Source organism: Strix uralensis, chromosome 22, assembly GCF_047716275.1.
Source record: "Strix uralensis isolate ZFMK-TIS-50842 chromosome 22, bStrUra1, whole genome shotgun sequence".
NCBI lineage: Eukaryota > Metazoa > Chordata > Aves > Strigiformes > Strigidae > Strix > Strix uralensis.
Genome location: NC_133993.1, coordinates 5,109,060 through 5,128,125, shown reverse-complemented (window position 1 = coordinate 5,128,125; position 19,066 = coordinate 5,109,060). Strand labels below are relative to the sequence as shown.

The following is a 19,066-nucleotide window of genomic DNA, read 5'->3' as shown; positions in this document are numbered from 1 at the left end:
CTCTGGCACCAGCTTCTCTTATAGCACCTGGTGACAGCCTGCTCCTGTGCCATTAAGACTTCCTTCTTAAAGAGTGTCCAGCCTTCCTGGACCCCTATACTCTTCAGGACCGTCTCCCAAGGGATTCTCTCAAGCAGGTGCCTAAACAAGTCAAAGTCAGCCCTTGGGAAGTCCAGGATGGCAGTTCTGCTGCTCCCTCTCCTGCCCTCTCTAAGAATAGAGAACTCCATTATTTCAGGACTGCTGTGCCCTAGTCAGCCTCCAACCACCACATCATCCACCAGTCCTTCTCTGTTCACAAAGAGGAGATCCAGCAGGGCACCTTCTCTGGTTGGTTCACTCACCAGCTGTGTCAGGAAGTTATCTCCCACACATTCCAGGAATCTCTGGGACTGGTCCTGCTCTGCTGTGTTGTATTTCCAGCAGATGCCTGCGAAGTTAAAGTCTCCCACAAGAACAAGGGCAAGCGATCATGAGATTACTCCTAAGTGCCTATAGAATATTTCATCCACCTCTCTGTCCTGGTTGGGTGGCCTATAGTAGACTCCTACTACAACATCTGCCCTGTTGGCCTTCCCCCTGATTCTAATGCAAAGACACTCCACCCTGTCTTCACTACACATGTGATCGAAGCAATCCTAACAGTCCCTAACATACAGCGTCGCGCCACCCCACCGCCTCTCCTGCCTTATTTGTCCCTTCTAAAGAGCTTGTGGCCATCAACTGGCGTACTCCAGTCATGGGAGACATCCCACCATGTTTCTGGAATAGTCACTACATCATAATTTTCCTGTTGCATCACAGCTTCAAGCTCCTCCTGTTTGTTACCCATGCTGTGTGCATTGGTATAGATGCACTTCAGATGGATTGATGTCCCCAGCACCTTTTTGCATTTAGAGGTCCTAAGTCCGGCCTGACCTTTCACAGGTGTTAACACAGTTACTGATCCATCAGTATCCCTTGCATCTTTGGTGTGCTGCATGTCTACATCCCTTGCCTCCACTGAGATGGCAGGGTGAGGGTCATCACTGCCACAACAGCCCACAAGCTCTGGTAATCTACCCTGGGGCTTATTTCTGGGAGTTCCAGTTTTGTCCCCTTCCCCCTTCAAACCTAGTTTAAAGCTCTCTTAATGAGTGGTTTCTACTTGCCAAGTCAAATTCTCTATCATTACTTGATTTTCTAAAGTCATTAGTCCTGGTAATAGGAAACTTTGGAGCCTCCAATCAAGTTGGGTACTGCTATGGAAGGCCCTGTCCAGGTATCAAGGTCTTTTTCTGTTTCGGTATCCCTTTCAATTTGTCCCCAGTGTCGTGCTTTGATTGGCCTCTTTTTCCATGTACGACATAGGGTCAGTAATCCTAAAGTTACTTGTCTAGTTATTGTACTAAGCTGTAGTCAGGTAGTCCAATATCCATTTGATGTGACCCATGTCGTGTAACGTGGAGACAAAATTCCTTGTTTACAATCTCCATTTGAGAAATTTTGTTTCTTACAATATTCTGTCATCATCAAAGTAGAATTTAGGATTGATATTTTACTATGATTTAGGACATTGGGGCACCTCCAACCAGCTCTGCTGTCATAAATAGGCTTCGTGCCCCAATTAAAGCACCAGTCTACCTTTCCTTTATACCTCCAATACCTATATACCTCTTATAGATCTTCTAAAGGTCTTGTCCAAACTCTGACTTTTTTCCTAAGGTTAGTACATTCTGGAGCGGTGGCCCCATTAGGCACTTTGCTAGCAGTAACACAGAGTTCCAGTAATCCTGCAGCCTGTCTGCCAGAGGCCCAAAAACTGGGCATTTAAGGGTTGTGATCCTTAGGGACATTGTTCCTCTGAACCCCTCCCGAATACTGTTCTATTATCTCCTAATCTCCAAGGAGTAGCATCTTGTAAGACATCACTACCTCTTTGTCTACACTTGTTCTCTTTCTCTAAATAATAGGAGACGTTAGCCCGTTCAAAGGCTTTTTCGATGTTATCATATTCCCCTAACAAAGATGAATTCATTGGTAGAACAGCCCACGGGATAGGCTGACTAGTTGAATGAGGAAATGGGATGCGTGCTGTAACACTAGTAAGATTATGCATTCTACCAAACCCTTGTATCAAAGTTAGAATCAAGTTTTCATCTAAGTCTGCATCGGCCCCCCCCCCCCGTCTGTATCAACTTCTGCACCTCCTGAGATCACCACAAGAGGTGTAACCCAGGACTTCATGATTCCCGGGTTAATTTTAAGCGCAGAAGTCCTTCTTGTTTAACAGTCCATTCTGGTGGTGTGGCTGGCTTGGTCCTGCTGTGGTGTATCCACGGGGTGACTCCTTCAAGCTTGACAGCTGTGTAGGTGGTAAGTAAAATCTGGAAATTTCTTCCCCTTGGATGTTTCCCAACTCTGTTGTCCAGCCAAGATGTTCTTTTTTATCTGCCTTGTTTGAGCAATTCTGCCAGGATATATCTATTCTCAAGATTAGGATATTTTCTCTGTACACATTAATCACTAATTGTTATAGGCCTCCACTTGCAGACACCAACCACACACACACACACATGTACACACACAGAGGTGTTGGACTCAGCAGATTAATCTTCTGCAAGTCCTGTCTCAAAGGTTTCAGTGTGGTTGAGGGGAGAATGATCTGCACCTGCTGTGAGGGGGAGATGCAGATGATGAGAGTAACATGAACAGCTTGAGCCCATTCACACACAAAAAAGCTTTCTCCCTGCTCTCCATCTGTCCTTGAGAACTTTGGACATGGCTATGGGGTTTGGCCATGGGATTGAAGTGCTTGGAAGGCTAACTAGATGTGGGCTTATTGCTCAGTGAGGATGGGGACCTGGTGACAAATGATAGGGAAAAGGCTGATGTACTCAATGCCTATTTCTACTCAGTTTTTACTAATATGGCTTCTCCTCAGGCTCACCACATCTCTCAAACTTCCCGCAGGCTCTCAGGGAATGAAGCAGCACCCACAGTAGAAGAAGAACTCAGGAGCTCTTACTCTCATCTGGATATACACAAGCTCATGGGACCACCTGAGATGTATCCAAGGGTGTTTGAGGAGCTGGCTGGACAGTCTCTACTCAGTCCCTGGAATGGAGATGGAGCAAATACTCTCGGAAGCTGTTCCTAAACAACTGAAAGGCAAGAAGTGTGTTGGGAGCAGCTGACATGGGTTTACTGAGAGCAAATAACGCCTGAGCAACCTCATTGCTTTCTGTGAGGAGGTGACTGGCACTGTGGGGAAGGGGAGGGGCAGTGGATGGGCTGTACATGGATTTAAGCAAGACCTTTGACGCACCCTCATGGGTGCACACACATGCACACCTATATGCACACCAACGTATACACACGCACAGACATGCTCACACAGACAGATATGGGTGCTGTTTGGGAATTTTTATTGCACACTTTCAGGCAAATTAAACACATACTTTTGGTTAGATATGAAAAAAGTCACCATCACCAAATGATCAAAATATTAGAGTGTTACCACCATAATAATTTCTACAAGGAGTCTGCAAAGATGCGTCAGGAGCCGATTCCTTATGTGCACTGGCACCAGCACCAATCCTGTGAGGGCTGGCAAGAGGCACCTCAGCCTGACATTGGGTCTGTCCCCCAGCACCGTCTCTGCTGCCCAAAGGTGGCCACTGAGCGTTCACATTCCAGCACTGCTACAAGACAATGCTGCAGCTGTTTCTTCTGTCCTCACCAAGGGAAACTGCACTCCCTTGCAGGGAGTCCTTCTGTCTCTGGCATCCCTGCTGCCAGCCACTTTCACCCCTTCTGCACCTGGGCCTTCTTGCCCTCCCTGCCAGAACATTCCTTGGTCACAGATCACCACTGATGAGCAGTTACACTTTGAATTTCCCTTCAGTACACAAACGAATTCACACACACAGGCACAACCACACACATGGTCTGACACGCACCCACAGAGCAACTCGTACGTGTCCCTTAGAAAGAGGGGTGTGCACACATGTTGCCAAAGGAGCCCATGTTCATACCAACATGCACAGCCACCCCCCCATGCCAAATGTACGCACAGATAGTCAAACACATGTATGCTTACACATATGCACGTTCCTGCTCTAAAACTCCAAAACGAGTCTTAGAGTTCCTCTGCCAGCTTTTACGGTAACATTGCATGCATGCATTTGCATACAGATATACATGCATGCTCCTCTACACACATGTACACACACAAAAGCACACATCTACATCACCTGTGCCCACACAATTACATACATGCTGATCAGTCACACACATTCATGCTCTCCTGCACGAAGACATGTGCGTGTGCTAAAATACATGCACAGTCGTGGACACACTTTCCCAAACACACACAGAGAACATCTGTGCACACCAATGTTTGTATGTGTATTTCCGTGTGTATGGGCTGCAGCCCCACAAAGAATTCACCAGTTACACGTAAAAGAAAAAACAAATCCTGCATGTTAGAAACTCCGGCCTGAAGTTAGTGACCTCCTCAAGGGTCTGAGACCAACCCCTGCCCTTGCAAAGGGAGCGGTGCCACAGTGCCACACTCATGTGGCAGCAGAAGGGTGTGTGCCTGCGACAAGCCAGACTCCCCTCAGGCTGCAGACACTGAGGCTGGTGCACCAGAAGTGATGTAGTAGTGAACCCACCTCTAGACTCACTTTAAGGTAAATACTCTGTCTTCAAAAGGCAGAGAATTACAGAAGCAAAAGTAATTTACAAAGCAGCTGAAAAAATGGTTTGACTACTCTGTGAATGTTCATGTAATTCCCGCCCCCCCCCCCCCCCCCCCCCCTCCATTTTAACTGATGTGCTGGTGGTTTTTCTTGTGTTTTGCATGCAGGTGCAGGTGGTGTACTTGCCTGCAGGGAGAGGGAGCTGCTTGCAGTCTCCTCGGTCATCATGAGCTGGCTGAGTTTATCCTGAAGCCAAAGTTCCTATATGCAAAACGGTTTCTGCACATAATAGCACAAGAATAAGGAGAGTGCATTTGATTTACCTGCTAAGGTTTTGGTAGTGGAAGGGCTGCAGGGGTGGCTTCTGTGAGAAGTTGCCAGTAGCTACCGCCATGTTGGACAGAGCCAGTAACAGCTGGCTCCAAGGTGGACCTGCTGCTGGCCAAACCTGAGCTCATCAGCAACGTTGGAAGAGCCCCTGTCACACCATATTCAAGGAAGGGTAAAAACCTCTGCACAGCAGCTGCAAGAGAAGAATGAGAAAATGTGAGAGAAACAATTATGCAGACACCAAGATCAGTGAAGTAAGAGGACAAGGAGGTTCTCCAGGTTCTGGAGCCATGGAGAAGACAGTGGTAATGCAGATTGTCCCCCTGCAACCCATGGAGGACCACAATGGAGCAGAGATCCACCCTGCAGCCCACAGAGGACTTCACCCTGGAGTAAGTGGAGATGCCCTGAGGATGTTGCAGCCAGTTTCTGTCAGGAGCCAAGCTAGAGCAGACTCCTGACAGAAACCATGACCCATGGAGAGAAACCCACACTGGAGCAGGTTTTTTCCACACCATGGGAACAGACTGCACTCCTCCTAGTGCTGGGCCACAGTCCCCTGGGAAGGCAGGAGGCTGTGCCCATACCCCTGAGGCAGCACAGCAAACACAGAGCAGCGGCCTCTGACTACTCTGGCAGGATGACACTATGGGGAGCAGCTGCTATACCCAAAACCCAGTAACCTACGGTCCTGCATCAGGACCCAGACGCTTTCTGTACAGGCCAAGAAAGGTTCTTGAAAGGCAAATGTGTCTGCTGGACAACCCCAGCTTCTAACAATGTTTTACTAGTTGGAGAGGTGTCAGCATGACGCAGAGCAGCCAGTCCTGGAGGAGGAGGGCTCTGCGTGTAGCACAACACAGCAGAGGCCAGGATCACCTCAGGTTATCTGTTACATGGATCCAGAACTCCTCAATGTACAACGGTCTTCAGGTGAGGGTCACAACACCCTGCCAGTTGTTTACTTCATGTGAACAAATGCCAGTTCCTGAACCTGCTCAGAGCAGCTTTTGCATCCCTGTTTCTTAGGGCCTAAATCAAGGGGTTGAGATGGGGAATAAGAACAATGAAAACAAGAACCACTGCTCTGCCTAGTGACCCTGCTGAAGGGGGGTCCCATGTAGATGAAGACACATGGGCCATAGAAACAGGCCACAGCAGTGAAATAAGAAGCACAGGTTGAGACAGCTCAGTGCCTGCCTTACACACAGCAGACACACAGCATGGTTTAAATCACTATTAAAAGACAACCAATTCTGGAAACAATACCCTCAGTTTGAAGTGTAAAGCCTGCATGGCAACTGTGCCCTTATCCTAAATTTTCCACATCTCCACAGTTGTGCATTCAAACTAGAGGTCATGCCAACAGTCAGTAGCAGAGCTTTGGCAGTGCTTTGGCCAAGGGTCTTACTCATCTGTCAGAAACAATGCCATCCCTCCCTCTTCTACAAGGACAATTGCAGATGGTATCATCATTGCCAAGGACCTGAGGTACCTTCTGCTTCTTATAAGGTTTAGTGTGGTAGCATAGGAGGTCTATATGGGATGGTGATGATGGTGATTAGCAGCATGACTAGGGAAAAAAGATTTCAGACATGCAAGTGAAATGCTGTTATAGAGTTTTTGTCTTTCAGATGTTCTGAGCTGTGCTTCATGAGCTGTAATTCCCTCTTGATGAAGGACATGTGTGGGGGGATTTCCATTCTTCCACTTGTACAATTTTGTCAAGGCATCTGGATGTTCACATAGGAAATAGCATATGAGAGTGTAGTGTCTGCTGAGACACATTTCCACCGATCAGAAGGGATGAGATTTACATGTAATAAAATCCTCTCTCCCCACAATGGCAGCCAGTTCCTGAGCACAAACTCTCTGGAGGGACCAGTGAAGCAGTCAAGAGCTCTGCACTTACCCACAGCTCTCCTGGGAAGTGCACCCAGCACCCTTGTCCTCACTGATCTTCATGTTCTCCTGCACACTCTGTCTCAGAGCAGTTAGATCCCCCTCAGAAATACACTGTTTCACTGTCCCCATTTCTGTGCTGACTACCCTCAGCTCCCACAGGTGTAGCTCCAATTTCCAGCCTCAAGACATTCAGCAGCATGGGCGACTTTTCCCTGCTAGTCCCGTCCATGTGTGCTGGCCATGGCCCCTAGATTGAGTGGTGGAGGGCAGAGGAAGGTGGAGTAGCAGCTCTGGGCCATCCCAAGGGCTCTTCCCTTCTTTACCACTCTTGCCATTCTGCAAAGCAAATCACCTTTCAGAGCCCAAAGCCAACCCCCTGCCAAGGCAGTGCAGCTCCAGCCATAGCAAGAGGAACGCTCTTGCTCAGGAGCTGATGGGGCTGCTGAGCCCTCAGAGCCTCCTGCCTTTCTGGGCATTTGTGCACAGAGACACAACAAGGCAAGGTCTCCTTGTGCCCTCACCCCCTTCCACCCAGAGCAACACCCTTCTCCTTTGGCAGTTTGGGGCGTGTCCACAGAGGGAAAGACCACATGGAGGCCAGGCTTGAATGCAGCAGAACTTTAATGAGTCAAAAGAAGGAAACAAAGTCACTCCAAGTGGAGGTCAGCAGTGCAGGGAGCCCTGGGGGCAGCTGAGAATCTGCAGTCCTTGGCCATAGAGAAGTTCCTGCATGATGTCTGTCTGCCTGTCCCACGGAGGGAGAGGAGATAAATGGGCCTTCTCCAGCTGGTGCTGGGGAGACTGTCTGGGTGAGGTGGTAGGAAGCAAACAAAGAAAATGGAACGAAAGGCAAAACAATTCAGCTATCCTGAAAACAACCTCCAAAATGTTCATCCTCTGCGCAGCAACATTTTCTGAGTTCCTCCAGGTGTGTCCCTGGGGATTTCCTAACACCTTTAGCAGGGGGGGCACCTTCTGCCACAGTAGCGGCTGGTAATGCAGGAGAGGTCAAAGCCCCCAGAGTTGATGGGCACTCCGTCACAGCTGAGGATGCTGCCAACGGCAGCGGAGGTGGAGGAGCCCACAACGGTGTTCTGTGGGAAGGAGCTGAGGATGGGTCCGGGCAGGGTCACCACCACGGGGGACGGCTGGATGACGACGGTGGAGCTCTGGCACTGCCTGACACAGGGCTCATTGCAGCTGTTGGCCAGCGGGGTGGGGCCACAGGGCCGGCATGGCAGGCACTGGTCATAACAGGACATGTCTCTGAGGGTGGAGGTGCACCTGGGTAGAAGCAGGGAGGAAGCCGAGCACAAGGGTGGGTGAGGAGCTTCCTTGATTACCCTGTCACAAAGGAGCCATGTCTACTGCTGAGTAGGGAGCTGGAAGCTCTGCCAGAAGCCGTATGGTCTTCATGCCCACAAAAAAGAGCAGCCTGACCCAACGAAGATCTCTCCTAATTCATAAACCGAAACCGCCTTAACTTGCCAATCTCTCTGTACACAGACCTTGTCCTTAGTTCCCTCTGTCATGACAAGAAGATCCAAACCCCAGGACAGGACAGAGCAATACCAGCTGGGATGTCTCTAAAGTGGCAATCTCACTGTGGACAAGGAGGAGAAGGGGCTTCAGACTCACCTGGTTCCCAAGCAGAAGGAGCCAAGAGAAGTGCATGAGAGAGCAGGGACTTGGGCTGCCTTTTATACCTGCCCTTCACTGCCGCAGGACCAGAGGCACCTTTGCAGAGGTAACAATTTTCTGACAAGCTCATCTTGAATGCAAACCATCGCAGCTAATGCTATGGGCTGTGCTTTCATTTCCTGCACTGCTCCTTTTCATTTCCAGGTTTGTGCCATGCCCATTCCCCAGTGAAGGCTTGTTCTGAGCACTGGGATGAAAGGCCCCAGGATTTCTAGGGCAGGAATGCAGCAGTGCTGGCAGAAGACTCAGCTCAAGTGTTGGATGCTTTTAGTGCAGACAAGTGATGTCAGTCTGGGTCACTCTGGTGGGGCTATTTGAAATGTTGTTTCTGAGGAAGAAGCTCCAGCCATCCTCAGCTGGATGCCGTGGGCTCCCATGCATGAGATTGTGCCATGTCATGTTCTTTTCCTGCCTCCTTCTTCAACTCACATCAGTGGTCACTTTTTTGTTGCCTCCCGAGGTGTAGGTGTTGTGGTGCTGCGGTTTGACCCCATCCTGCCTAACACTGCTTGGTCCCTTGGGATGCTCAGCAGAGTCCGTGGGCCATGGTGTTCCCATCTGTGTTCTTTCCTTGTCTTTACTTGTAAGCAGATGGAGTTTTTTTAATGCATCTGGGTGCATAGACATGTGTATAATTCCATGATGGTGTGCAGGAGCCTCTCTTTTTATGTCCTTGTGTGTGACCTTTATCATGAGGGAATGTGCTGCTCATGGCAGGGACACTCTCCTCTGCTCTGTGCATGAGCACCACAGAGCAGCAGGTTGCCAGGGTCAGAAGGAGCCTGAGTGCAGCTGAACGGTGATGGCACCAGCCTGCTAGAGATGTGTCCAGGGAAGACACTCTGAAGTGCAGCCCCTGGATCCTGAGCCCTCCTGTTCCTGCCCCTCCAAAGCTCACGCTCCGCTGCTGCCGATTTCAGGCCACTACAAGGATGGTTTCACTCCAGCTTGGGTCCTTAGTTTAATTCAGTGTAACAGCAGTGGGAGTGCCTCAGCACGGCTGGCAGTGCCCCCTCCCTGCCTCTCCAGGCCAGGACACGGCTGCTCTCCCCAGCTCTAGAGAGTTCAGAAGGACGGGGATTGCTTTCTGGGCAAGGAGAAAGGCTGAGGAATCCTGCTGACCATGTGCTGGCCATCCCTGAGTGCATCTGCTTCCCGTGCAGTGCCGGTGGTGTCTGGGCTGGGACATGGCCCTCTCTCAGGTCCCTGCACATGACAAATGTATTTGTGCATCCCATGAACCTGGCGCTGTATCTGGCAGGGACTGAGATCTTGGATGAAACAGGTACTGAATGAAAGGAGCATGAAGCCTGATATCGCTGTGCTGTGAGGGGAAGGACAGACCCTGTGGGTTTCACAAGCAAATCCAAAGAAATGATGATGGCTTGGGATTTCAGACCATAGAAACCTTCCTGCCCCACACTGGAATCTCACTCTGAGTGCCCAGCAACATGTGGTTCAACACCACATCCCCCAAAGCCTGCTGCTGCCCCACAGAGGTGTCCAGAAGAGACTCTCTTTCTGACATGGGCTGTGTACAGTGGGTAAATGTTCTAAGCCCATCTCCCCTCCTGAATATTTGTCTGCCTGGGTCAGGCCCAGCTTGGACACAGTGCAGCCAAGGCTTCCCCCCTTCCCTTGAGTGACCTCGGGGAGATCAGTGCCAGGGAGCTCTGCTGGGAGAGCTCAGCCAGGGCTGATTCCCCTCTTCGTGGAGCTGCTGCTAAGCTGAGGCTCTCGTGTAGCTGAGGGAAACCTTGCTGGTGTGTCAGGAGGTAACAGGCACTGTGGACAAGGAAAGGGCAGGGGAGGTGTGTACCTACAGTTTAGCAAGACCTTGACAACCTCTCTCGCACTTCTCTTATGTCCACCTTGGAAATGAATGGGTTCAGGAAGAGGATGATCAGCTGGGTGGGATATTGGCTGGACTACCAGGCTCAACGTTTTGTGACCATAGTCCAAAGCCGAGCCGGCCATCACTCACTAGTGTGATCTAGTAGTAGGGATCAGTAGTAGGAGCAATGCTGTTTAAAGTTTTCATGAATGCCATGAGTAGTGGGAAGTGGGGGAGTCCCAGCAAGTCTGTGGAAAACACCCAACAGTGTCTCCAGGCTGGAGAAGGAGAGAAGGAACATGTTTCCCAGAGAAGTTTGGCAGTGTCCACCCTGGGAGGTGTTCAGGGCTGGACTGAATGTGACTTTGAGTGACTTGATTTAAGGGGATCTGTTGCAAGGGGGGGTTGATCCAGACAACCTCTGCAGGTCCCTGCTCAGCTACACTGTGACTCTGTGATTCCCCCTGTCCCCTGCCCTCCCTGAACCCTGCACGCCCAGGTCACCCTTGGCCTCCCATCCCCTCTGCTAGAGAGCAGCTCGGAGGCATTGTGCTCGGCCTGCAGAGGGGCAGCTGAAGGGAGGCTCTCAGCCTCCTCCGTGCCATGGGCAGGAGGTGAGTGGCTGCTGTTTGCAGGCGCTGAGCTCGGGGACAGCTCTGGGAAGCTGCTGCATGTGCTGGGCCAAGGCCCTGCTGCTGGCCCAGGCTGCAGCTGGCGCTGGGCAGGCTTCTTGTTGCTGGGGAGCCCTTGCTGGAGGAGGGAGAGAGTGGGATTGCCGGGAGCGCAAGTGGTGGCGGTGCAGAGCCGCTGAGCACTCTGAGCCCGGGCGAGCCCCCGAGCGGCGCCGGCGCAGGGCTCAGCCCCGGGGCGGAGCTGGCGGCGGCCGAGAGGAGCGGAGGCGGCGGAGAGGAGGCGCCGCGGCCGGAGCAGAGAGCCGGGGCTGGCGGGGGGCAGCGAGGCGCGGGCGGCGGAGCGGCGGGATGCGGCGGGGCCGGGGCGCAGGGCTGGCGGGGCTGGCCGCGGTGCTCCTGGGTGCGCGGGGCTGCCGGCGGGGGCTGGGACAGGGGCTGTAGGGGCCGGGGAGGGGCCTTCTATAACCTTATTCATTTCTGTGTCCTCCCTTCTGCCCCCAATAAGCTCATTCCCTCCCAGCTTGCCTCTCTATTCTCTTACTCCATTTCTTCATCCATCCATCCATCCATCCATCCATCCATCCATCCATCCATCCATCCATCCATCCATCCATCCATCTCTCCCAGCCAATCTCTTTTCTTCACTCCCTTCTCCTCTTCCTCACTCGGACTGTCCTTCCAAACATCCCTCATACATTCCTGTCCCCAAACAACCACTCTCAACGAAACTGTCTCTCCATCCTGTGTTCTCAGATCACACCCCCATCATCTGTGAAGTGTCCCCACTCCCCTCTCCCGCTGCACGACATGTTCAGCTGAAGCAAAGGGATTCTTCTTTTCTCCTCGGCAGTGGCTGCGGGCAGAGCCCAGGTGCAGCAGGAGCCGTCGGCAGAGACCAACGAGGGCACCGGCGTCACCATCAACTGCTCCCACCCCAACATCCAGACCAGGGAGTTCATCCAGTGGTACCGTCAGCTCCCGGGCCGAGGCCCCGCATTCCTCGTGAGCTCTTTTCAGGGCTCCAGAGAGCTGCAGGCCCCGCCGGGGCGGCTGTCGGTGGCGGCAGACCGCCGGTCCAGCGCCCTGTGGCTCGCCCGGCCCCGGCGCGGGGACGCGGCGGTGTATTACTGCGCGCTGGGAGACACGGGGAGAGGAGCCGGGGCTGCGGCCGGGCACGAACCGCCGCGGGCGGGGCCGGGCGGGGCCGGCGGGGGCGGGGGGACAGTCCCGGGCGGGCCCGCCAGGGGGCGCTGCCGCTCCGCCCGCCGGGGCCACCTCGCCCCGCCCGGCCCCGCCTGTCCCCGGGCCCCGGGCCGCTTCCCCCGCCCGCCCGGCCCCGCCACCAACACCGGCACCACCAGGCCCCCCCAGCAGTCAAGGCCTGGCCTCAGCACCTCTTCTCATTGACGGCCGCTGCGGGTCTGTGCTCCCGAGGCCACCAAAGAGCCGCGCTTGGGCAGCGCTGCCCAGGGACAGGCAGACGGGCTGGGCAAGGCAGGCAGGGCAGGGCGGGCTTTCCCCCAGGCTCTCTTGCTGCCTCCCGACGGGCTCAGACTCTGCTGCCTAACGGGGCATCCTCGGGCCTGTCTGTAACGGCCGGCCAGCTCTGCCTCAGAAATGCCTCGCCCAGGGGACAGAGTCCCAGAGCTTTTGCCCTTCCCGGGCACATGCACCAAGGGCTCCCCCAAGGCTGTTAGTACCGCCAACAGCCTCCCTGCACGTTCGATGGAGCCAATTAGCAACGGGGCAATTAAGAAGCCAACGCTCGCAGGAAGTACCCGGTGCAGCAGAGCTCCTCCTGCCCACGGGCAGCCGGGCAGCCCTCGGCTCACACGGAACATACAGGGCCCCTCCTCGGGCTCCGGCCTTTCCCCCCGAGGACAGCCAAGGGAACCCCGAGCAGGTGCTTTCCTCTGCCCCGGCCCCACGGGCACTCCAGGGCTGAGTTGCTAATGAAAAGCTTTCCTTGAGAAAGAACAGCCAGTAGGGGTTGCACATTTCTTTACTGAATGAAAAATTGTATCCTCCGGCTAAAGGTTTCATGGAGCTTTCAAACTGTTCCTGCTCCCGTTACAGAGTCATCCCATGGAGTCAGGAGTTCAAGCTCCACAGCGAGAGGAGAAGCAGATGTCGAGGTCACAGGCACCTTTAAGTGCTCCCCACAGTGCCTCAGTGTTGAGACCATGAGCTTCTTTGACAGGTTTCAATAGCTTTGGACTTGAAGCCCAGTAGACAGGGTAAAAGCTCGGACTGGACACACCAACCGCAGCCTCAAGGGATGCCATGACTCCTACTTGATGAGTGAGTCATAAACATATTTGCTGGGTTGCCCAAAGCAGCTGAAGGTCTGAGCTTAGTAAGACCTAGGAGGAGGCCTCTGGGAAGAGCCTGTGGGCTCCAGACAGTCCCCGGGGAACCCTGTGTGGCTTGGGGAGCTGACACAGCTCTTCAAAGTCCATGGTCAGAGGTTTTCAAGGCACAGAGTGAAGGATCAGCCGTGGTGCCTGTCCCAGCTGCACTTTGTAACTGTGTTTGCAGGGAACTACTGGCAGGGGGACAAACAAGGCAGAGCCACAGGCATGGCCAGGCCAGCACAGGGATCAGCCCCATGGTCACATGGCATCAGCCCCTCTTATCCCTGTTTCCAGCTCTCCTCCCATGTCTGCTCCAGTACAAACTGCCTTGCTCCTTCCATTTCTGTGTCTCTGCTGCTTCCCCTAAACAACCCATGCACAGCCCCTTGCACAGTCCCCCAATTCTTTTCCACTGCATCCCGTAAGGAGATTTCCCCTGTAGGCAGAAACACCCCTGAGTTCCTAAGATGATCCTCTCTTCTCACTCTTCTCAGAAGTGTCACCTCCAGACAAAGAGGCTGATCAGTTGTAACGAGAGGGATGTGGATAAGATTTTTGTGAAGCAGAGGGTTGTGCTGGATGTCCTCCTGCCACAGAGAGGTCATGTCTCTGACTCTGGCTGGGATGTTTACAGCATCTGCTGTTCCCAGAGACATTTCCCTTGAAGGGCCTCATCCATGGTGTGGGGAGAAGGGAGAGAAAATCCCTGTGGGCACAGAGAGTCACACTCCTGCTTCCAGGTGCCTGTAGCTGTTCCTGGTTCCACCTCCCTTCAGACACTACTGAGGAGGGACAAGGAGCACATGAGGGGCTGCAAAGGGGCCTGTCTCCAACCCTGAGAGAGGTGGGTGCAAGCCCCTGTCTCTGGTTGGACACTGGATGGCAGGAGAAGTTCATTATGGAGCCCAGAACTGGATCCAGCACTCCAGAAGTGGCCTCACCAGCATTGAGTAGAGAGGAAGGATCAGGTCCCTTGTCCTGCTGGTGATGCTCTTCCTACTGCAGGCCAGGATGCTGTTGGCTTTCCTTGCCACAAGAGTGCATTGCCACAGCAGACTCGGGAACAATCCTGAGCTGCTGAAAGTGAGCTGGACACAGCACTGAGTATTCAGGAGAAGTATTGCAGCTGCTTGCCCAAATCTTGCTCTTCCCTCAGTGTCCACCAGTGACCCCTCTTGGAGAAGGGGACTCTTGGTAGGAGATACGACGGCTCCTGTGGGGTTACCTCCTTGCCAAAAGAAACCCAAGGAAGGCAAATGTCCTCCTAGCCCTGCTTCTGGGGATCAGTGAAAGCCTCAACTTGTGACAAAGACCCATGAGCCAGGCACTGGACAAGATGCTCTGTTCAACCCCTTGAGGTCTCCCCCTGCTTTTCATGTCTCTCCTGCAGCTGTGGGAACTCAACAGCACTTGGCTGGGGGAGTCCCTGTGTCTCTGAGTCCCTGTGAGTTCTTTGCCCAACAGTAAACTGCTGGTGGCTGCAGTTCTGGGATGTGCATTTCTGGGTTCTAGTGTGTCCCTCTGTGCACACGTCTCTTATTATGCTCAGTCTGTCTGTTCCTGGAGTGGGGAAGCTGTGGGATGAGCTGGAAAAATCTGCCACGGTGGCAGACCAACATGTCTTAATTACGAGAGTGGGGTCAGCTCAGTAGGCCATGACAGTGGATGTTGACAGTGAGGCCGCTTGAGGTGTCAAAGAAATTTCCGTTTTTGTGGAAGACAGTGGGTGTCTTATGTGTCCAAAGGAGAGATGGGCCAGAGGGAAAGAGAAGGAGGCAAAGAGAGTGAGGCACCTGGAGAAAAATGTCTCTGTGAGGTACTGCAAGAGATATGAGAAGTCCCCTTATCACCTGAGTGGGGTAAGAATGATAAGATTTGGATCCCACCTGGTGGTGGAATTCAGGTCTGTCCTCATGCTGGGATGTTCCCAAAGAGCTGTGAGAAAATGTTCAGGGTCTTGCAGGAAAGGCAGGACATCTGGGAGAGCAAACAATAAATACGTTGGAATATGGGAGCACAAAGTAACTCATTGCAGAATGATATTTCACATGACCTGAGTGCTTTTCTACACCTGTCTTATCTCTGTCTTATCTCTGAGCTTGCTGGAAGGGGCCCTCAGCTCTCCCCTGGCATCTCTGCTTCCCCTGGGCACACAGTGATCTGCAGGTCAAAATTTTCTTCCAGGAGGGGACAGTGTCAGTGGTTTGAGATGAAGGAGAAGGTGGTGACAGAGTCTCAGGTCCTCTTGTTTTCGCCATGGATTACATGGTACATCTATCCAAATGCTCTGGTGAGGGGGCAGGCAATGCAGGAGGTTGTGGCTGTTTGTTCAAAGTTTCCTTGCTGCTGCTCTTTCCTTCCTGTTATTCCCTGCTGCACATTGCTTCTTCAGGTTTTCCTGCAGGCCTGTCTCTTAGAGTATCTGCTCCAGGGTGTATCCCTCAGAGGTCAGAGGTCAAAGTAAGATGGAAAACATATCATGTCATGGGGCAATGCTCCTTCCTGAAATTGCGTGATGATTCCAATTTTGGATAATAGTCTGAACCACCTTCTGGACTCTCCTGTTGTTGCATGGTCATGTGCTGAGATCCAGAGGACCTGCTCTCCCCACTGCACTCTACCAGTCCTTGGAGCCCTTCTCATGCCCTACTTCATGGGCCTGCCAGGAGAACACCTGGCCTTGGGGTCAGCTGCCTCATGCCTGGGGGAAGGCCAGGCAGCACAGATGGACCATGGGGGTTTGGGCACTCGTTACTGTCCTTGGGGTGCCCTGTCTGGTGGGAGCTAGGGGTGTGTGAGTGACAGGAGGGCTCTGGTGTGAGGGCCAGACAGGCTGACTTCATCAACCTTAGGGTCATCTTAGCCCTTTGAACTGTATAAATAGTGGGCTGTGCAGTGAACTCTTTGGGGGATGGAGGTTGTAGCGGTGACCTGTCATTGCTATCCTTGTCCTTGAGTGCAGGTCATAACCCCTCATTCTGGGGACATGTGGGAATATGAGGAGGATTAGTTCTGGGGCTGTTTTAAAGGATTTTTCTCACATCAATCCCACTCCTGCATCTTTTGCAGACATCTTTTGACTGAGCTTCTTTTCCTACCATTAAAGCTAGAAAAACTCCCTTTTGCACAAACATGTGAGCTACTGACCTCTCAGAGCCTCCAGCAGAATTGGGCTCCTCTCTAGGGGATAGCAGTGGTCAGGTTCCCTTTCTGCAGGTCATGCTCTGAGGCCAAGGGCCTGTGTCTGAGCAGAGATGCCAGAAGGCAGAGCCCTATGGCCACTGGCTGTGGAGGAGCCAGGTATGACTTCCTCACCTCCAAGAGACAGTTCCTGAACAGTCCCCACTGCCATGTGTCCCATCCTCCCCTTCCTCTCTGAATGATGAACGAAACATCTGCTTTGGTCCCCAACCCGATCACCCACCAATCAAGACAATGCCTTTCTTCCTCAGGAACTCGATACAATGTTGACCAATAAAAGGATTATGTGGAGGCAGATTCTGGGATGCAGAAAGCTTTAATGACTCTGAAGAGGGAAATTGGTTCACTTTGAAAGGAGATGGCCAGAGTAGGGAGAGCACCAGCAGCTGCCAAATGTCTGTGCCCTTTGGCCATGGTGGAGATCCCAGAAGGGATGCATCATTATGGAGGGAGAGGGGCCGACAGATCCCCCAGCTTGTCTCTGGGGTTCTATACAGCCCAGAAGAAAGACAAGACAAGAAAGAGATTGGAGGGAGGAGAAGGCAGAGAAGTTAGACTTTGGCCATGTTTTTAGAGAGACCCTGCTGCCCTCCCTTGGAAGGATGCTCAGCTTCTCTGAAATCACTGGCCAGGAGCTCTGTCCTCAGTCCAGCATGAGCTTCTGAGTTCCTGGTGGTCCATGTCCGGGCTGTCATCAGTGGCTTTAGCAGGGGGGGCACCTTCTGCCGCAGTAGCGGTTGGTAATGCAGGAGAGGTCAAAGCCCCCAGAGTTGATGGGCACTCCGTCACAGCTGAGGATGCTGCCAACGGCAGCGGAGGTGGAGGAGCCCACAACGGTGTTCTGTGGGAAGGAGCTGAGGATGGGTCCAGGCAGGGTCACCACCACGGGGGAGGCCTGGATGACGATGGTGGAGTTCTGGCACTGCCTGACACAGGGCTCATTGCAGCTGTTGGCCAGTGGGGTGGGGCCGCAGGGCCGGCATGGCAGGCACTGGTCGTAGCAGGACATGTCTCTGAGGGTGGAGGTGCACCTGGGTAGAAGCAGGGAGAAAGCATAGCACAAGGGTGGGTGAGGAGCTGCCTGGTTACCCTGTCACCAGGAAGCCAAAGCCAATACTGAGTGGGGAGCTGGAAGCTCTGCCAAGAGCCACATGGTATTCATTCCCCCACAAACAGAAGCCTGGCTCAGGCAGGGTCTCTCTGAATTTCTAAACCAAAAGCCCCCTCAGCCACATCTCAGCTTCTTTCGCTAAGCACAGTTGCTCTCTGCTTCCCTATGTCATGATAAGAAGATCCAAACCCCACGACAGGACAGAGCAATATCAGCTGGGATGTCTCTGAAGTGCAGATCTCCCTTTGGAAGAGGAGGAGAAGGGGCTTCAGACTCACCTGGTTCCCAAGCAGAAGGAGCCAAGAGAAGTGCATGAGAGAGCAGGGACTTGGGCTGCCTTTTATACCTGCCCTTCACTGCCGCAGGACCAGAGGCACCTTTGCAGAGGTAACAATTTTCTGACAAGCTCATCTTGAATGCAAACCATCGCAGCTAATGCTATGGGCTGTGCTTTCATTTCCTGCACTGCTCCTTTTCATTTCCAGGTTTGTGCCATGCCCATTCCCCAGTGAAGGCTTGTTCTGAGCACTGGGATGAAAGGCCCCAGGATTTCTAGGGCAGGAATGCAGCAGTGCTGGCAGAAGACTCAGCTCAAGTGTTGGATGTTTCCAGAGCAGGCAAGTGATGTCAGTCTGGGTCACTCTGGTGGGGCTGTTTTAAGTGGTATTAGAACGAAATTCCAGATATCTTCAGATGGATGCCGTGGGATCCCGCACATGAGGTTATACCATGTCCATATATTTCCCTGCCTCCCTCCTCAGCTCACCTCAGTGGTCACTTGTTGTTGCCTCCCCAGGTGTAGGTGTTGTGCTGCTGGGGTTTGACCCCATCCTGCCTAACACTGCCCAGTCCCCCGGGATCCTCAGCAGAGTCCATGGACCGTTGTGTTCCCATGTGTGTTCTTTTCTTGTGTTTCCTTGTAAGCAGCTGTATTTTTGTGAATGCATGTGGGATCACAGATTTCTGTAAAATTCCATGTCAGTGTGCATGAGCTTGTGTGTATGTGTGACGTCGTGGGTTCTTCATCACAAGGGAACATGATGCTCATGGCCCGGCCAGTCTCCTCTGCTCTGTCCATGAGCACCACAGAGCAGCAGGTTGCCAGGGTCAGAAGGAGCCTGAGTGCAGCTGAACAGTGATGGAACCAGCCTGCTAGAGATGTGTCCAGGGAAGACGCTCTGAAGTGCAGCCCCTGGATCCTGAGCCCTCCTTTTCCTGCCCCTCCAAAGCTCACGCTCCGCTGCTGCCAATGTCAGGCCACTACAAGGATGGTTTCACTCCAGCTTGGCTCCTTAGTTTAATTCAGTGTAACA

At 52.9% G+C, this 19,066-nt stretch overlaps 3 protein-coding genes across 3 annotated transcripts; 1 reads left to right on the top strand and 2 right to left on the bottom strand.

Annotated features, from left to right (window-relative positions):
* Window positions 1-7,876: 7,876 nt before the first annotated feature.
* LOC141953395 (feather keratin Cos1-2-like) lies at window positions 7,877-8,182 on the bottom strand. Its single transcript, XM_074891930.1, has one exon. The coding sequence runs from the start codon at window positions 8,180-8,182 to the stop codon at window positions 7,877-7,879; it is 306 nt and encodes a 101-aa protein (XP_074748031.1).
* A 3,253-nt stretch (window positions 8,183-11,435) lies between these two features.
* On the top strand, window positions 11,436-14,106 carry LOC141953268 (uncharacterized). Its single transcript, XM_074891734.1, has 4 exons — window positions 11,436-11,487; window positions 11,938-12,311; window positions 13,164-13,229; window positions 13,936-14,106. Exons 1-4 carry the CDS (start codon window positions 11,436-11,438, stop codon window positions 14,104-14,106), a joined length of 663 nt encoding a protein of 220 aa, XP_074747835.1.
* Window positions 14,107-17,345: 3,239 nt separating this feature from the next.
* On the bottom strand, window positions 17,346-17,651 carry LOC141953571 (feather keratin Cos1-1/Cos1-3/Cos2-1-like). Its single transcript, XM_074892253.1, has one exon. It carries the CDS (start codon window positions 17,649-17,651, stop codon window positions 17,346-17,348), a length of 306 nt encoding a protein of 101 aa, XP_074748354.1.
* Between the last annotated feature and the right edge of the window lie 1,415 nt (window positions 17,652-19,066).